The sequence below is a fragment of the Sinocyclocheilus rhinocerous genome, unplaced genomic scaffold (assembly GCF_001515625.1).
Source record: "Sinocyclocheilus rhinocerous isolate Xijiao unplaced genomic scaffold, SAMN03320098_v1.1 scaffold2117, whole genome shotgun sequence".
In the NCBI taxonomy this organism is placed as follows: domain Eukaryota; kingdom Metazoa; phylum Chordata; class Actinopteri; order Cypriniformes; family Cyprinidae; genus Sinocyclocheilus; species Sinocyclocheilus rhinocerous.
This window is the reverse complement of record NW_015626361.1, coordinates 747,843-764,529: the sequence shown is the minus strand read 5'-3', so window position 1 is coordinate 764,529 and position 16,687 is coordinate 747,843. Positions and strand designations below refer to the sequence as shown.

General features: G+C 35.0%; 1 protein-coding gene across 5 annotated transcripts in view; it reads left to right on the top strand.

Annotated features, from left to right (window-relative positions):
- Nucleotides 1–16,687, top strand: part of LOC107711701 (ribosomal protein S6 kinase 2 alpha-like) — a 68,774-nt gene that overhangs the window by 6,860 nt on the left and 45,227 nt on the right. For all 5 annotated transcript variants that reach the window (XM_016516774.1, XM_016516751.1, XM_016516765.1 and 2 more), the window contains exon 2: nucleotides 8,402–8,446. In XM_016516774.1, coding sequence (XP_016372260.1) covers nucleotides 8,402–8,446 — 45 coding nt within the window. The remainder of the gene's footprint in view (nucleotides 1–8,401; nucleotides 8,447–16,687) is intronic.

The following is a 16,687-nucleotide window of genomic DNA, read 5'->3' as shown; positions in this document are numbered from 1 at the left end:
AATGTGTTTTTTGAACCTTAAACCGCATAAACACATTTCATTACACCAAATACACAAAATAATGTTCTTTTTAGCAGCATCATATGACCCCTTTAAAGGGCCTCCAAACACACGTTGTGTGGAACTATAAGATGCCTTTTTATCTGCTGCCATATAAAGTTCTGGAGAAAAAAATCCATATAATCAATAAGTTGCATTAGCTGGGTAAAAGGTTTTCTTTAGTCTATGTATGCAAGTATTACATTGTTACAGTTCAGTTTTAGACATGTATTAGCTATATTGCAGTTTCTTATGTAGTTACAGATTGACTGGTTGGCAACTGTTTTATTTTATCAACAAAGTCTTATTTGTTACATGGCGAGTGCTAATTTTGGACTCTGTATCCGAACCTTTTGCTACAGGAGGAGTGCGAGTTAATTCTTTTTTGGTAAGGTTTTGTTCAAATCACCTGCTGTTCACTTCTTTGTTGGCTGCCGTGCTCTCTGGGGTTCAGCAATGATGTGTGTTTGTAATCATACATACTGCACAAAGATGATTGGTATCATTATTTCAAAAGCCTGCAGTTACATGGAACCTGGAGCTTGTTCAACAAGGACTTCCAACCCTTTGGAGATTAGATGTTGGAGAACAAAGGAAAGCATTCAAGACTGTATGCTTCCATTTAAGGACAGGCGTTCTGTGAGCTCTCGGAGTCACAAGTTCTGTTCTCGCTCCATCACTGGAAATTTATTCCTGTGAACCCAGGAGCTTCCCAGATTTGCTGGAAGTGTGTCGGCCCGGTCTGTTCAACAGGGAGGGGTTATGTTTCACTGTGAGTTATGAACTGAGATGGAGCCAAAAAACAGAATTCAAACATTGTGTTGCTGGATTCTTGTACATTGATCAGACATGCTCTGCTCTAGATGCTTTCATTTTCCTTCATGAGTTCTAAACGAATATTCTAAAAGAATATTAATCCAATTCAGTCAGATTTGTCCAACTTGCTTTTTTGCTCTTGCATTTCCTTTGTAAATGCTACATGCTTCCAGCATATGTTTCTGGGGAATATCAGATTTTCAAACTGTGTGTTTCCGGTCTCAGCTGTCAGTGCGTGCAGGGGTTTGAAACATGAGAAGGCATAGCAGCGCATGATGGCCAGGAATATGGAGATGATGTGATCCGGAAATCTGAATTAAAAGCCGAATTTCCTCCTGTCATCTCTTTTAAATCCCTGCCACCTGTGAACACCAGTCACACAAAGAGTCTCACTCTTTGAAAGTATTAAACATTTATCTTTAATTCATCACAGAGTTTTAATGATTCGTTTGGGGTTTCATTCATGATTTGATTCATCTGTGATTTCTTTGTCTTCCTTTCCCTTTATTTCTCTGTCTACCTTTTCTTCTTCCCCATCACTCCTGCTGTCTGTTTCTTTTCTTTAACCAGGGCACACATATTCTGTCAGACCTTCGTCTTTGATGTGTCACATTCATAGTTGTTCAGTCTCGTATAACTGCTTACCATGCAGCCTTACACACTTGTCAGGTTTGACAATGAAATAGACACAAATGTTTTGTGTGCATGTCAAATGCCTGAATCATCAAGTTGACATTTCTGATTCATGCTGTTTTTTTTTTTTATCTATTGAAATGTTTATTTACTTTCGTTCATTTATCATTTTTCCCTTTTATATACATATATATTTCCTTCCTTTATATATTTATTTATTTTTAACTTTTACATTGCTTTCCCCTAAATTGGTCATTTACTCTCTCTTCTTCCGATATCACCGGTGTGTCCCAGTCAACGGCATCACCTGATCTGTAGGTTAAAGGTGAGATTTCATAATGGCCTAGTTGCATGTTCCTCCTGCTGAAAGGTATGACCTACTCTGGGACTTCAGAAGGATCTAGAAACTCAACTCCCACTTTATCTGCCAGTCGTGAGTCACACATAGGGACAGGTCTGACTTTTGATATTGGTTCCTTCAGGGCTAGAAAAAATGAGTTTCTTTTCTTCAACTATAGTCAAGATGAGTTTTCTTCAGTCTAAGGGTGCTGCAGAGTTTATGTTTGACTGGATTAATATTAGGCCACTCTCTGACTGAGTGCTTGAGAGTTTCGCTCGCCATCTTTAAAGCACACTATTTCAATTCATCTCAATGCAGCGCAGCATATTTGATGCACCGTAAACTCTTGTGTTTAGGTGCCCGCCTCGCCGTTGCTTAGCTGAGAGCACTCACAGTTTCTCTTACACAAAGAGAGACCTTTTATATTGTTTTTAGTGGCATTATTATCATCTTATCAGTAAATGTTTTTTTTTTTACAGATACACTGAATGATCAACAATGGCCTAAGTTCTGTTTAAATGACAAATATGCATCGATACATTTTCATCTTTAACCATGAAAACGTCTGAAGATGAAAATGTATGGATGCATATTTGTCATATAATATATATATATATATATATATGACAAGCATCCGTAGAAGGTATGTACTTTCTTTAAGGTTGTTTAGTTAGTGGTTATGTTATAAATATTCCATATACAAGTAAAGCGAAGTACTAAAAAATGAAGCCCTTCATCAGTGGGCTGTAATACACTGTAGGTTTTCTTAAAACCATTGGTTCTAAATTAGTTTCACTTAAGGAACAAGCTTTTCATTGGACATCAAGTGGTGACCCAATTTGGCACAAAAATAGTTTTTTCATACAAAGGTCGAAACAAAAATGTCTTTAAAATCAAACATTGAAATCCATTAATGGCATCAACCATTAGCATGACACTGAATAGGGAAATTGGCTTTTCTAAAGGTCTGTTGAAATTTGATGGTTTCATGCTCATGACAGCCATTAATTCAAACCACAAAACACATTGTGGTCATTACAAACCAGATTTAAGGGAACTTTTATTTAATTATTATTATTATTTTTATTTATTTATTTATTTTTTTTTTGCTTTTTGAGGATGAACACGCCACACAAAATATCCCATTTTGCATCTGCCTGATTTGACTAGCTTCTTCCAAGTAGCCAATGAATTTGCACTACAATAGTTTGGATGGGCAAACTGTTTACCTTAACAATCCTTTTCCTTTCCTCTTAAAAGAGAAGTCTGTTATTATGTGGTGGGTTTTATTATTTGCACTTTTTTGCAACTCTATCTACTGTTATGCACTTGTTTCATGAATGGCCAAGTCACTTAAAATCCAAGTCTTTTAATTCCATTCACATCTCTTTTTCCCTCTCTCTCTCTCTCAAACACACACTCACGCACACTTCTTCTCACCTCTTTAAGGAACAGTTTGGTCCCAATTACTTGCATGCTATTTCTGTAACAGGGTCTCATTATGAGAGAGATGTTGTTAATTTTTTGCAGACGGCTCTTTTAGCACTTTCATTTGCATCACGTTGTCAGGAAAAGAGTTTCAGGGCCACATGTGACCAGCGGCCCTGATCTGTTATGTTGTGTTTTTACTAGTGGTCGACCGATACATCGCCAAGGCCTATGTATCTGCCAATATTTGGCATTTTTCAAATATCGGCATCGGCCAATACATTTTTCTGTTGTGTTGGAGGCGGGACTTTTATTTTGACGGCGCTGAAAACGGCAGCGCCTGCGCACACAGCGCTCACATTCGCTCTCTTTATTGTTTGCTGTCGCCGTTTAACAGTTCTGTCTAATACATAGACTGTAAAAAAAGATGGATGATGCATCTTCACTCTCTTCCACTGTAGAAAAGTGAAGCCGCCAGTGTCTCAATATGGAGCTGACATATTGCGCTGATTTGGGACCAGAGTCTGCACTGTAGTGAGCGAAGTGAATAACCAAACTTTAAAAAAAGAACAGTTGAACTTACATCAACATGATAAAAGCTACATAAAATAAATTCATTTGAAGGTTAATTTCATTGTTTATTTGTCTCACGTCCCATTAGATTACATGGAGAGGGTGGGGTTTATGACCAATACTGGATCCAGCCACCTGGGGGCCATCAAAACATTTTGGCTTCACTTTTCAGGACTTGTGCGGCACACTTGGTCTAATACGGATAGAAGTCTGTCTAATAATCAGATAAAACTGTTAAACAAAGGAATTAAAAGGTATACAATGATTGCCTTTATATTAGGGATGCACCGATACCACTTTTTCCAGTACTCGCCCGATACCGATACTTCTATTTTTGGTATTTGCCGATACCGAGTACCGATACCGATGTTTTTATTGCATTTGTCGAGTATGGGTCACCATACTTGGCCACAGGTCACGTCACTTTAATAGAAAGGCAAATATTATAATACTTTCTCGTTTGCCTTTAGCATTCAGCCAATACGCATTTCTATCATTTAAACAAATCTTTGAATGTGTAATAAACATTTAGTTTCACAAACCTTAGACTTAGTCAAATCCAGCTGTGAGATCTTGTTAAGTGTGCATGATTGTGTGTACTCTGCGTGACGGTCGGTCTGTGCGAATTGTATGCAGCCAGGAGAAGAGTTCAGCTTCACTGGAGATGCACAATCGACAAACTTTAAACTTGTGATTTCAAACTATGCTGCGCTTTATCCATTTACCCACTGTCATATTCATGTCATTTTCACTGTTTGCTGTATGTAAAATTCAGGCTTTATGTTTATATATATATATATGTGAAAAAGTGTTGGCCCCCTTCCTGATTTCTTATTTTTTTGCATGTTTGTCACACTTTAATGTTTCAGATCATCAAACACATTTAAATATTAGTCAAAGATAACACAAGTAAACACAAAAAATAAGAAATCAGGAAGGGGGCCAACACTTTTTCACACCACTGTATATATATACATACATCCACACACACGCACACATACGCACGCACACACAATATGTCGTACTGTACAGCCCTGTATATGAAAATAAATTAATATCTTTTTTCTGCCACTTTATTATCAGTTTTTCACATGCGCACATACAAACACACGCACGCACGCACGCACGCACACACACGCACACACATATATATATATATATATATATATATATATAATAGGCTTTCTAAGATATCGCCATCAGCTGTCAAAAAAACAATATCGGTCGACCACTAGTTTTTACTTTAGTTTTCTCATGCATTTTACATCCACTCCAGCTTCTTGATCTTTGTGTGCATGTGTGTGTCTGTTTTCTTCATTATGTCAATAATAATTTGGGTTTGTCTTTCTAGAAAACCAGAAATAGTGCTGAATTTTCAGTTCTATTCCATTTGCCCCTTTAACCTCCTGAGATAATAATCTGAAAGGAAACACATACTTTAGACATGTACTTATGCTTTGCTGATATTTTATGAGTTTCGGTTTTGAAATATCATCAATTTGTTTTATTTTTGTGCATGTCTCATTTTATTTTTGTGCACATCTCATTTTCACATTTCAAGTAAATTTAGGTAATAATTCTTTGTTGTTCTCTTCCTGGAGAGAGCTGCTACAAAACACAATCTATCAAATGTAGCCTATATCTTATATGAAGATTTCAAGAACTAGGATTCATCAAAGTGTTGTATGTGTTAAATGAGTGCAGTGTTAATTAAGCACAGCTCATATTTTCTTTATCGGTTTTATTACAGACACAGATTTATGTAAGTGCATATCAGTTCTTGTTTAATCGAGCTTATATATTCAAGCTGAAGTGTTTAATTTCTGTGCCAAGAGTGTCATAAAACAAAATTGCAAAAATAATATCTTCCATTGTTTGGTAGATAGTCTTGCTCCAAACTTATGCCATTGGTCGTGACGCTCAAACAATGTTTTGATACTGTCTGTTTTTTTTTGTTTTTTTTGATGAGAAAAACTTACTTTAGATAAGTTGTAGATTATAATTTATATTTATAATCAAGTATTATAACATCAAAAAAATTACGCACTTCATTTTTAAAGGAATAGTTTACCCAAATTTGCTGTTAATTTACTCGCCCTCAGGCCATACAAGATTTTTTTTAATGCAGTTAAACAGTGAAGATATTTAGCTGAAACCATGGTCCTTGGTGTTTCATAAAATGCAAGTACACGGCTGCCGTCACTTTGAGAGTCAAAAAAGCATATACAGGCAACACAAAATTAGTAGCCGTTAGTCCTTATGATATTGAGGTCTTATGAAGCAAAGTTATTTGTAGCCATTTAGGACTTTTTTGTTTGTTTGGTAAAATTTTGGTTGTTTGGGTTTGTGCAATACGATTGTGGATGGTGTATTTTTTTTTATTTATTTTTTTATAAGTGTATTTTTTATAAATGTATTTTATAAGTATTTTTTTAAGTGTTTGTGGATGGCACGGCTGCCGTCACTGAGAGTCAAAAAAGCATATACAGGCAACACAAAATTAGTAGCCGTTAGTCCTTATGATATTGAGGTCTTATGAAGCAAAGTTATTTGTAGCCATTTAGGACTTTTTTGTTTGTTTGGTAAAATTTTGGTTGTTTGGGTTTGTGCAATACGATTGTGGATGGTGTATTATTATTTTTTTTTTTTTATGTGTATTTTTTATAAATGTATTTTATAAGTATTTTTTTAAGTGTTTGTGGATGGCCCAGAAGTCTCACTTCACAATTTAGAGACAAATGTCTGAAGGTCTTTCCAGTTACCAAGGAAACTTCTTTACTTGGACCTCTGTGTCGTCAAAAGTGGCATTGACGGTAAACCGGAGCTTTTCTAAGATGAGTCTTCATAACTTTGAGAACACTTGAGTGAATCGATCCGAATTCAGCATAAATGAATAAGGCTCTGACTTTGCATGTGAGGAATCCTTGATCTTTGTCCGTTATATGTTTTTCTCTGAGCAGCTAGAAGTGTTTTCTTCCTTCCTTCAATTCTTTTTATTTTTGTCTCTTTCATTTCCTTCTCTTCTTGCTCAAGGTTCTGTATTGAATGAAATTGAAAGCAAAAGCCTGTGCAGGATGTGATTGTGGGTTTTTCTGGCGGTTCATGAGAGAATTCATGATTTGAACTGCAGAAATCAGTCGGCCATCCTGGTAATTCTACATATTTAGAAAATGAATAAACAGTACACACATTCTGTCTTTGTCTTTAAGTGTTTAAATGTTTGTAAGGAATAGAGACTGACAGAACTTCACTGTGTGTGCATTAAGAAATAAATGAAGTAATTGTTTGTTTAGTTGTGATAAACTGGCCGTCATGCAGGTGAATGCTTCTCATAAGGGAGAAATGTTGGGGAAATAGCATGAGGAAGTGCAGTCTACATGTTTTTTACAGAATTTACATGTATTTTACATGTGTTTTGATTCTGGATGGGTTGTGGTTTGCTCTCTCACCTGAAGAGTTTTTTTTTTTTTAAAGGGACTTAATGTTGTCTTATTTTTAGTCCTCTGTGTGCGTTTTTGCGCTTAAAACCTTGGCTAAAGTTTCTTTGCTTAAAACCTTGGCTAAAGTTTCTTTTGTTCTTTTTGTTAGCTGTTAGCAACAGTCAACCAATAATAACCTACCTCATTAAATATTAAAGAATTATGCAAAGTTATTTTGTATTTTCTTTCAGAACCATACTATACCATACCATCTTGAACCATAATAGCAAATGCACTAATTGTATGGACTGTAGAAAATTAATTTTGTTGTATATTTCAGACTCTTTAAGACCATTAAAAACAGATTTATTTGAAAAAACTTGCACAGCTGGATAAGAAAACAATATTTTGCAATGTTCCATAAAAAATAATAATTGTCAATTTATGTTTTAAGTGTACAGTCAATGTAAAATCTTCAAAACCTAATTAATTACTAACCTAGTGAAGGTAAGGTATAAACAATGCATAAATTATAAAAAGGTATTTTATTAGTGCTGTACAGTGAAATCTATGTTATGGAATTACATCTGAAGCTTGTGGGCAGAACAGATGCTCCAGCACATTCACAGAAAGAAAGTGTGTATGTGAGTGTATATAAGGAATCAAGCCTGTTTAAATGCCCCGGGAGCCGTTGATTATGTCATCTAGGCATAACACGCTTATATGATTTTGACACCACAGCAGCTGTGAGCCTTCAAGTACATGCCAGCACACATGCGCACACTCGTGCTGTGGCAGTTCTCACGATAATAAGCCAGAGGATCCAGCTGTAAGCATTCCTGAACCATGTTTATGTACACTACTCTGAAGGCTAAGGGATTGCAATTATTTTGCATACAACTAAATGGAGTTTAACAAATTAATGGAGTTAAACATGATGTTGAAGAAAAATTAAACCATTTAAAACAAATCCCACATGGCACCTCATGAAGTTTTGTGGTTACTGTAAAATTTTCATACTTCCATTTGCGTTGTTTCATATTTTTGATGACTATCATTCTTAATTATGGAAAGTAGTAAAGAATAAGTTGTTGTAACCAAACTAGTACTGGATATACATATATACAGAAATCTCTTTCTATTTTTCTTTCAGAATGGGCAGAGCACCACTGAGGATGGGGTCACTTCAGCTGTTAAGGTAGGACCCAGCTGACCACATATGCAAACACACTTCCAGATGTGCGGGACAGTTATCGGGACTGTTATCGAGAAAAACTTACATTCTCCAGCAATTCCAGCAAAGTCTAAAACATGCTGTTTTCAGATTTTACTCTTGTTTATCCATCAGTATCCATTTTTCTTTTTCTGCTGGTTTGCGCCAGTAGTTCTCCAACAAATGTGTGTTGAATAACTTTTTTAGCAACACGTTTTATTTAAAATCTATTCATGTTTGTCCTGAAACAATATATGATATTACGTGAAACATTATCGATTTGTTTATACCTTTCAACCCATGCTAACTGATGCTCTTTATCATAGCGAGATGCGCATTAAATATCGTGCGATATTTATCGTGCAGCCCTAATCATAGGCCATTCTCGCAATTTCTTGCAATCTCGGTCCCTTGGTAACTTCCCCTTGGTGACATATTTAAATCATTACAATAACAATGTTCAATAACAATGTTTAGTACATATCAGAAGAATGTTTGTAAGGTATAAAAATACATCAGAATTTCAAACAAAAGATGTAGTGTGACATTAAAGCATTAGCCGGATAGGACAAATGGACAGGTCAGCTGCCCCTATCTTTCTCACACTGGCCATGGGGCCATTCTTGATGTTGTGCCATGAATTTGAGTCATACTGCTGTTTTAGATTTGATTTGTGATCTCATGTTTGAGCCAATATTGTGAGTGTCGTATTTAAGAGACCTCAGAGCCGCTTCTGTCTCACTAGAGTGTCTGGGGTATATTGGCAGCTTTCTGAAACAATCAATGGAACAAGGGCTAAGAAGAATTCAGTCTAGAGTTCTGGCTCAGACTCTAAGGCATCTTTGTGTGTCTAAAGGAGTTGGATTACTCATAGCCTCTCTGTTTCAGAATTCATCTTGACTTTTTGCAGCCTGTCTATCTAACTGTGTGGGGAAAGCCTCTCTCTCCCTCATGAATCCCTGCATTTGTTGTGTTTTTATGTGTAATATGAGCCTGATGTGATGGACAGAGAGACAGCCTGTCTCCTTCTACAGCATGTGCTTTTCTTGTGTCTTTCTGAACAGTCAGCTCACTTCAGAACTGTGCTGCAGCTCAGTCAAGGTCCTGTAAAAGCTTTAGACCCTAGAGACTACGGCCGGATATTTTTGGGCCTTTAATTTAGTCTGTCCAAAGACAAAACTTAAGCAATAGTTTGAGTTTTTGTTATCAGGGAATGTTTTAATATTATGTAAATATTATGAATATTATGCATAGCATTTAATTAGTCAAGACTATAGCCAATCAGCAATCGACTAATTATTGATCATGTGAATAATCTGTATTTGGTTGAATATGACACTGTAGTACTTTAAGCGGTTGTATTTCCTGATGTTGGAACAAGGGCTAAGAAGAATTCAGTCTAGAGTTCTGGCTCAGACTCTAAGGCATCTTTGTGTGTCTAAAGGAGTTGGATTACTCATAGCCTCTCTGTTTCAGAATTCATCTTGACTTTTTGCAGCCTGTCTATCTAACTGTGTGGGGAAAGCCTCTCTCTCCCTCATGAATCCCTGCATTTGTTGTGTTTTTATGTGTAATATGAGCCTGATGTGATGGACAGAGAGACAGCCTGTCTCCTTCTACAGCATGTGCTTTTCTTGTGTCTTTCTGAACAGTCAGCTCACTTCAGAACTGTGCTGCAGCTCAGTCAAGGTCCTGTAAAAGCTTTAGACCCTAGAGACTACGGCCGGATATTTTTGGGCCTTTAATTTAGTCTGTCCAAAGACAAAACTTAAGCAATAGTTTGAGTTTTTGTTATCAGGGAATGTTTTAATATTATGTAAATATTATGAATATTATGCATAGCATTTAATTAGTCAAGACTATAGCCAATCAGCAATCGACTAATTCAATCGACAGTGAATATGACACTGTAGTACTTTAAGCGGTTGTATTTCCTGATGTTTCTTGACCTTAATTGCGTATAGGTAATTTATGTTTTTAGGATTATCATGACAAAGTTAGGATGTTGCAAAGCTCTATTTTACATCATGGTTTGACCATAACAAAAAAAAAAAAGAAAATTAATAAAATTATATTTAGCAAAAAATTAAAGCCTATTTTAAAATTTTAGACCATAGAACTTTTTTTTTTTTATTAATATATATATTTTGACATTTAACATGTTATTTTCGTATCATTTAAGTGCCCCTAAATTCTTATTATTGCAGTGTGTCCAACATTGCTTTTGAATTTTTTAGAATTCTTATTATTTTCAGTGGTGATTGCCATTAAATAAGATATAAATAACTTACCAATACTTAAATAAGAACCAATTAAAGACAACAGAACAAATATTACTATGATGTTTAAACACAGTACACAAGTAACTTTTTAACTAGGTGTTTGCCACACCTAGAGATGGTTGGTGAAAAAAATATTAGGATATTTGTTATTTGTCATTAAACTGTATTTTGAAATATTTAATTACAATTTTAATATTTAATTAAAATACACATACTTTGAGGTTTGTGTAGCAAATGAGGTCGTGGGTCAGATTATCATTTATTCATTTAGGTTTTTTAACAATAAAATGTTGCTATAAGATTTTCTTTCACAATTCCTAATTTCTATAAAACTTATCATTTGCAGTTGTTTTATTATTATTTTCACATTACAATAATGGAATGAGATTTATTGTTATTATTATTATTGTTGTAATGATAATTTGGGGGTATCTGTAAGTGTCAGGAAAATAATGTCACAGTTAATTCTTAAAGGTCCTAAAAGTAGGTTTAATGTGCAAAATATAATGCCTTAATGTCTTTCTTTTATTTAGGGTTGAAATTTGACCTGGACATTTTTTGTGAGAACTAATGCAGCATATAGCAGTAGATGTAGTGATAACAGGCTGAGCCCATGATTCATGAGTCCTTTACTGCCGGCCGATTCACCAGCTCACGATCTGTCACTGATCCCCTTGATACATGCTGATTGGTTGTTGTTGTTATTGTGGGAACACTTAACATAAATCACACAAGTTTTTATTTCATTTAACGTCAGCAGAGGGTCGTTGGTGAGGGTCTTTTAACTGGTGACGAACTGGGATATGATCTATGGTCGTCATAAATACAGCAGAGTCAGTCTATTTGAAAGGACAGGGACAATCCAGCTATTGGATCTGAGGCAAAACGCAAGCAAAAGCAGGCATATTATGTCATATTATGGCAGATTTACTGTGAACACTAACAGATTCCCTGTTCTCTAATTTTGATCGGAGACATGTGGATAAATGGATGGATGTCTGCCTGTTGAGGGCTTTGTCTTTAGTCTATTCATGCAGTTATTTTGAAGCATCCTGTCCTCTCTTATATGGGAACATCATGTCAAAGTGTAATAAAATGGTTGATGAGTGGGAACAAGTGTTGAAGGGGTGGATGGATGAGATCAATTATGAAAAAAGAACAGTTACAGCTAATGAGGTGAAGCCTGTCGCCCTTTATTTAACTCTCACTCAATGTTTTTTCTCCCCGGTGTGTTGATATTATTTGCCCTTGTAAAAGCTCAAGTGTATTTTTCAATGCTAAAATACTTTCCTCTCCCAGTTTAAAATGTCATGCAGATGTACAGCATGTCAACAATGAAAAGTATAAACACTTTTGCTCTGTATGAACATCCTGACTAGCCTGACACAGCAGCTATGGCTCAACCAATAGCGTGAGTTTGGGGCGAGACTATCTGTTTAATCATTGTAATGAATAATACATATTTTCAGATTGAGTTTAAGATGCTCATCTTGACACAGATCTAAAACCTATTTTACATGTCTTCAGCTGTAAGACCCAAGCTTCAGGATCGATATTGTGGATGAACGTTGCTAATAATACCTCTGTTCTCCTCCACCCTCCCCAGAGAGAGCAAGCAGAAATAAATAACTGCTTGTCAGGAATCTCTGTCAGCCTGGGTCTTTAGTTGAGCGGAGTCTAGCTTGACATGTCAGAGCCACAAGCGACAGTCTTGGGTGATAAGAACAGAGAATTTAGTGAGACCATATCATCTCTATTTCATGTAATTTTTCAACTTCTCACTTTCATCCCACTTCCTTGCTTCTTTAGCTTCTCATCAGCTCTTGCTTTCTCTGTCTTTAACCGTCCCTCTTTTTTTGTTTGTTTTTCTACAGTGTCAAAAATTAAAGATGCACTCAGTCATGTTTTTAATGTTATCCTGACCGATATGGCTGTCGTCTTGGACATTTAAAAACGTTTTCATAACTATTACTATATACTATTCCATTATATACTTTTCCGTTCCTTATATTAAAAACTTTTTTTAATGAGGGAAACATTACTTGAGTGGACCTGTAACTTTGCTGTCTGGAATTCATTTGTGGCATCATTTGCTCTCTGGGATTGTTTTGCAGAGGATTTTTTTTAACAATATAAAAACTGAATGAAAGAAATTTCATTCAGTAAAATAATGGCTGTTATCTATAAATTCAAAATAACATCAAATACAAAAGTAGTTTATATATACCGGTAATACACAAGATAAAGTAAAATCATAAAAGCTTTGCTGGAAGAATAATATTCTAATCCCTGTGATATGCAGCTCAATAATGTTAACTCTTAAGATGTATATATATATATATATATATTAGGCCTATTACGGTAAATGTAAACCCGGAGGTATTTTTATTAATTTTTTTATTTAAAAAAAAAGGAAAACAGGTTTTATAGTAGGCGAAATGTATCTTGATTTAAGGATGTTAAAATATTTGTGGTATACAAGAAGAACAAAAAATTATTGTTTTGTGTGAAAATATAGCCAAAGTAACACAGAAATTCAAAAACAATGGACTTGTGAAAAGGCCCCTGAAATAATCAGGTCTTCACTTAAAGCTTTCATTTAATAATGAGTTTTTGCTAGAAAAAGAGCCGGCAAAAGCTGTGAAAAGAGTGACACTTTATCTCACAGAGTAAGATGCAGCCTGCAGAAGTGACATGCATGGTTGATATATATATATATATATACCGGATATATAACTTGAAACAGAAATTTTAAATACATTTCTTTAAAAGTATTTTAAATACTTTACAATGTTGTGATATCTTGTGTATTTATTTATTTATTTATTCTAGTTTTATTAAATTTTTTATTAGTTGACCCTAGTTTTGCCATTTTGTGAAACATATGATATGAAAGCCAAATTGCCATTCCAATATCCTCTGAACCAAATGCACATGGAGCTCAAAACCTTGCATCAGTTTTCAGTGTGAGCTTTGGTACAAATTGGCTCTGGTGACTGTCAGATCTCATCTTCATCTTCACATAAGGTGAGCCTCATCTGCCCCAAGGGTTTTTGTATGAAGTTAGGCGGTACCTGGATATCATGCTATTCTTAGTGTTGCTGAACTTGTATTGTTTTATGAGTTTCCTGGTTAATTTTGCCTTTTGTAAAAGTAATTTTATTATAAGAAAGCTATTTTAAAAGTAATTTGACTTTAAGTTAGTAATTTTTCTAACAGAATGAGAAACCTTCACCTAAAGAAAAATAAACCTGATCTGAGAATATAGTTTGAAAAAAAAAAAAAACTGTACGAAAGATCAAATTTAATTGATTCAGACTGAAAGAAAAAAGTCTGTGCATGTAAACAAGGATGAGTCATTTCAATAAATTAAGGGTTTTATATCAACATTTTCTCAAGCACATGCTGTATATATTGGCTCCATTAAATATCTATCATTCTGATATAAAGTGGAAAATCATGATCCTTTCCCATTAGCTTGATAGTGGACAATTAATGGCAATGACTCTGACCACAGTGTACTGTAGACAAGTGTGAACATTTGTATATAGAATATTGCAATCAGCTAACCTGAAGAATCTTTAACCTAATTTCTTGTAATTAGTGAATTATGTTGAGAGTGCTAAATATTTTCCATGACTTGTGCTCTCTAGTCAAAACATGCTCCAACTCCTCTGATCTTTTTGTTTAAGGGTGGTTCCTCATGCCTGGATTAAGTTCGTGTTCTCCCCTGTTTTCTCTCTTTTTCCGGCCAAAATAATCACGCTGATAGTGCCAAATATCTACCGTACCCTCCAAAACGTGACAAATTCCTTTTCAAAAACCTTTACTCAGTCATCACTCTTGGACATTTCTGCTAGTGACTTGGGCCAATTTAAGGAGCTGCTGCAGAGATTGGAACAGAATAAAAGGCTCATGTGAAAATTGATAGTGAGAAATTGGGCCTGAATGAAGACCGTTCAGCTCTAGAGAGCAGCGGATGTACTAAACTACCAGTCAGTTCCATCTAAAGGATGTATTAAGCTTCTCATCTGGCCCTGCTGGCTCCTCTTTCTGTGACTATATTTGCTGAAGTTTGTTTAAAAAAGTCCAAGCTGTTCTGTCTTCTGTTGTTTCTTTTAGAACTGAGGTTTCTAAGGGCAGGAATTTCTCTTGGAGAGAACTGCTGCTCATTGTCTAGAGAGGCAAGAGAAAAAGAAATGACAAATATTAACACCGATGTTATTTGACGCATAAAAGCAGGAAATGTGGAAGGGATGTTCATCCAAAATATATTTTTGAAAGAAAATTGTTTCAGCACATGAAGATCTGCCAAACCTTTCCATTATGTTGATCAAAAATGCTGTAAAATCTGTTTTCAAGTGATTCAGGAATTAATGCACAGAATATGTCACTCACAGTCTTTAATTTGGTTCAATGTAATGCAACTTTTAGATTGATTCTTTTGTTGATTAGCAGAAATAATTTTTCACAAATTATGTGTTAATTTTGGTGGAAAATATGCAGAAAACGTCTTAAATTGAGGTGAGAGTATTGGATGGTTATTGGAAAACAAATTTGCTAAATTAACTATAAATAATATGAGTCTTAATAATAATTGTAATAATAAATAATGAAAATAAAATTTTCTTCATTATGATATCAGGGCAGTTGTAGCAACCTGACATTTTTAACTTTCCATTTTTACCCCCCAATAATATTCAAATGAATTTTAATTAAAAAAAAACAAATTAAAAACAGTAATTGTATGTGTGAATTTTATTTATTTATTTATGTTTTATAATTTTTATAATTGCAGTTGTAGCAACCTGACATTTTTAACTTTCCATTTTTACCCCCCAATAATATTCAAATGAATTTTAATAAAAAACAAACAAATTAAAAACAGTAATTGTATGTAAAAAATTTTTATTGCATTATTTTTATTTTTTAATAAATTAATAAAAAGGCCAATAAAATGAGCATTGGCCCACATAGTAAAAGTCTATTTAGGCTCTTGAATCTACTGTATATTACATCTTACTTGAATGCCTTCACATTTAGTCCTACTTCTGCTATTTCACTGGATTTTAGAGTCTCTTGACATAGTCATATGGTTGTGTTTGCTTCCTCCATAATTGATGTTCACATGATGTGTTGTCCTGTCTGTTAGAAAATGTTAAATTGATGAATGTTGCCCCTGTTGTGTGTTTGCTGTGTGCTGCTTTGCTGACTATATTGACCTTGTTGTCATGGTGTTTCATAATCGGCATGGCAACAGCATTAGATATCGATGCATTAAAAAGAGAGAGATAGAGAAGTAAGCGTGTTCGTCAAAACATTGCGGTTCATTGTCAGTTGTCAGAGTTGGAGTAAAAGGTTTTTAATGAAAATGTGTTCATATATAATGACTATTGGCACTAATAAGAGCGAATGGAGTCTTGCCATCAAAATTGTTTGTGTGTGAGAGAGAGGTGTTTGTGTTAACGTGAGAAAGGTTGATGGATATAGAAACTCTGCTGAAATAAACATGATGAATGTGCACAATGATATAAACAATAAACATTTACAGTATAATCGTTTTTAAACTCTTACAATATGTTTGCCAGCTAAAGGCAAAAAATACAATGTAAATCGAAGCAGCCTCCGAAATATGGCTGCTGACACAGACTTGTTTGTGTTTGTTGAAACTATATGTGGTCCCTCTAGATTAGAGCCCGACCGATATATCGTTTGGCCGATATTATATCGGCCTGTCGCCGATATATCGGTATCAGCGAATATGCCACCGATATGAAATTTTTTTTTACAGAACATATAACGCAGATTAAATGCTTCTGAATGGTGTAATTACTTAGTTTGTCCAGCAGAGCACGCTCCATTGTTTGCTACTGGCGACCCAGGTCAGTGTAGTGTAGAGATGAGCTCAAACTTCACCCGAGTCCGCTGCTTCAAATTATCCGCC